At 34.1% G+C, this 2056-nt stretch overlaps 1 protein-coding gene across 1 annotated transcript in view; it reads left to right on the top strand.

Annotated features, from left to right (window-relative positions):
* Window positions 1-1876: 1876 nt before the first annotated feature.
* The window catches only part of BDR25DRAFT_354324 (uncharacterized protein), a gene marked incomplete at both ends in the record, with an annotated part of 2709 nt that continues 2529 nt past the window's right edge, over window positions 1877-2056 (top strand). Inside the window, one exon of the mRNA XM_033695290.1 lies at window positions 1877-1918. Within this exon, the coding sequence (XP_033548667.1) occupies window positions 1877-1918 (42 nt within the window). The remainder of the gene's footprint in view (window positions 1919-2056) is intronic.

A 2056-nucleotide genomic window follows, 5' to 3' on the forward strand; every position in this document is an offset into this window, starting at 1 on the left:
TATATAATATAAAGCTATAAATAACTTTATATTATTATATTATTAATAGTTTATACTATATATAAGTATTATATACATAAAATTTTAAAGTTATAACGTACTTCATAGGCGAGTCGCTCACACACCTGAGTCGCTTACTTTTGCCAAGACCCCACCACACTACTCTTCCTACACTAATGCATTCTTAACAACACTACTTAAACATGTTAAAGGAATGTTAGATGCAGCTTACGCTCTAGGCTTTTAAATAAGACGCAACACTTTCTAACTAACGCGCTACAGCTATCTACAGGGTCTCTTAAAAGATAATAAGCAACTAACGCGCTAGACAACCTTTTTAAGCTAATTGTACAGCTAACTTATAAAAGCTAGACAATAACAAGGAGCAGGTGATTGTTTAGCACATACTTAAGCTAGATGCGTAAGGATTTCCCCCCTAGCTAGCAGCTGTAGCTAATATAGCTAATTCTTTGCGCGCTAAGCGCAATATAGGCTATATTAGCATAAACTAGCCTAATATGTTTATTAAGCGTTACTTAAAGCTTAAAGTAAAGTTTAAGCGCAAGTACAACTATAAGAAAGCTCTTTATAAGGATCCTGTAGTAATTTAAAGCTAGTTTAACTTTATAGAGAATATTAAAGCTAAGTATAGCATCTAGAATAACAACACGTACAACTTTAACAAGACAGGGTTTATAATAGGCTAGATATCTACTAGAGCAGTTGTTACAGGTTTAGAGAGACAAGGACAGCTAAAAGCAGTCTAGCTAGGCAACTAGGAGTAGACAACAGCTATCTAGGGCATTAATGCTAAAAGGTGGGCTATTCTACCCTTTATTATCTTCTAGGGTAGCAACTACCTTTTAAACTAGTATAAAGAGGAAAATCTACTCTAGGATTAAGTTATTGCAATCTTTAAGCGCAGCTAGACTACTAATTAGCTTAGTCTAGACTAGTTAAAGCACTTTAACGCGCATATAAAGAAGCGTACTGTTAGCAGCCACTGTCTGCTAGTTATTAACAGCTATAAAAGCTACAACTTGCTTTATTTCTAGTAATACTGTAAAGATAACAAGATTATTACTATCTATATGCCTTTTTACTTATTACACCTTCTACAGCTACTTAATGTAGGTTGTTTTGCTTCTTTAAAAAAGGTGTATAAGCGCTAAGCTAAAAACCTTATGCATAACTAGATTACCTATATTATAAAAATAGAGTTCCTGCTATGCTTTAAAGCAGCTTATAATGCTGCAATTACTTTTAGTAATATCTAAAGAGGGTTCTAAGGCGCTAAATTAGTTCTTTTTAACCTACAACAAGTTATAATAGGCCTTAATGTAAAGTTACACACTCTATCACTACTACTACCTGTATACAACAAGCCCTAGTAGTTGCAAACCCTAAGTAATACCTTAGAACTTAGGTTGCAATTAATGCTTATAAAGACAAAGATTTAAAAGCATATAAATAGTTTACTAACTTCTATAGTTAAGGCGTTTAAAAAGGTTTTAAAGGGGGCAGCAATAATTGCGCATAAGCTAGTGTTAGTGTAATAGAAAATTACTAAGCTTTAAGCAGCTAATAAGGCTGCCACGCAACATAAATTGCATAAAAGAAAGTAGATTAAGGCAAAAAAGACTTTAATAATTTAGAAAGGCCTGCGCTTAACAGCTCTAAAGGAGTTTAGAGCGCGCAGTGACAGGAAGAAGGCAAAGAAGTAGGTGTGAGCTAAAGTAGGTAAGCTATCCTAAAGGCGCTGCGGACAGTGCAATTAGACTAGGCATAACGCGCGAACGTGTAAGCAAGAAGCAGAAGTAGTATCTAAATAATATTCTAGGCTGTACTGTACTATATAGTGCCAGAGCAGGTTGTTATGGGCCATAATAGAGTTTGTTGGGGTGGGGTCTTGGCAAAAGTGAGCGACTCGGGTGTGTGAGCGACTCGCCCATGAAGTACGTTATAACTAATAATTAATAATATTTATTTAAATATTTATTTTACTTTTACATTTAGCATACTATCTATTATCTATATTTAAAATTTTAGGTATATA

The sequence above is a fragment of the Lindgomyces ingoldianus genome (genome assembly GCF_010093535.1).
Source record: "Lindgomyces ingoldianus strain ATCC 200398 unplaced genomic scaffold BDR25scaffold_13, whole genome shotgun sequence".
Classification (NCBI taxonomy): Eukaryota; Fungi; Ascomycota; class Dothideomycetes; order Pleosporales; family Lindgomycetaceae; genus Lindgomyces; species Lindgomyces ingoldianus.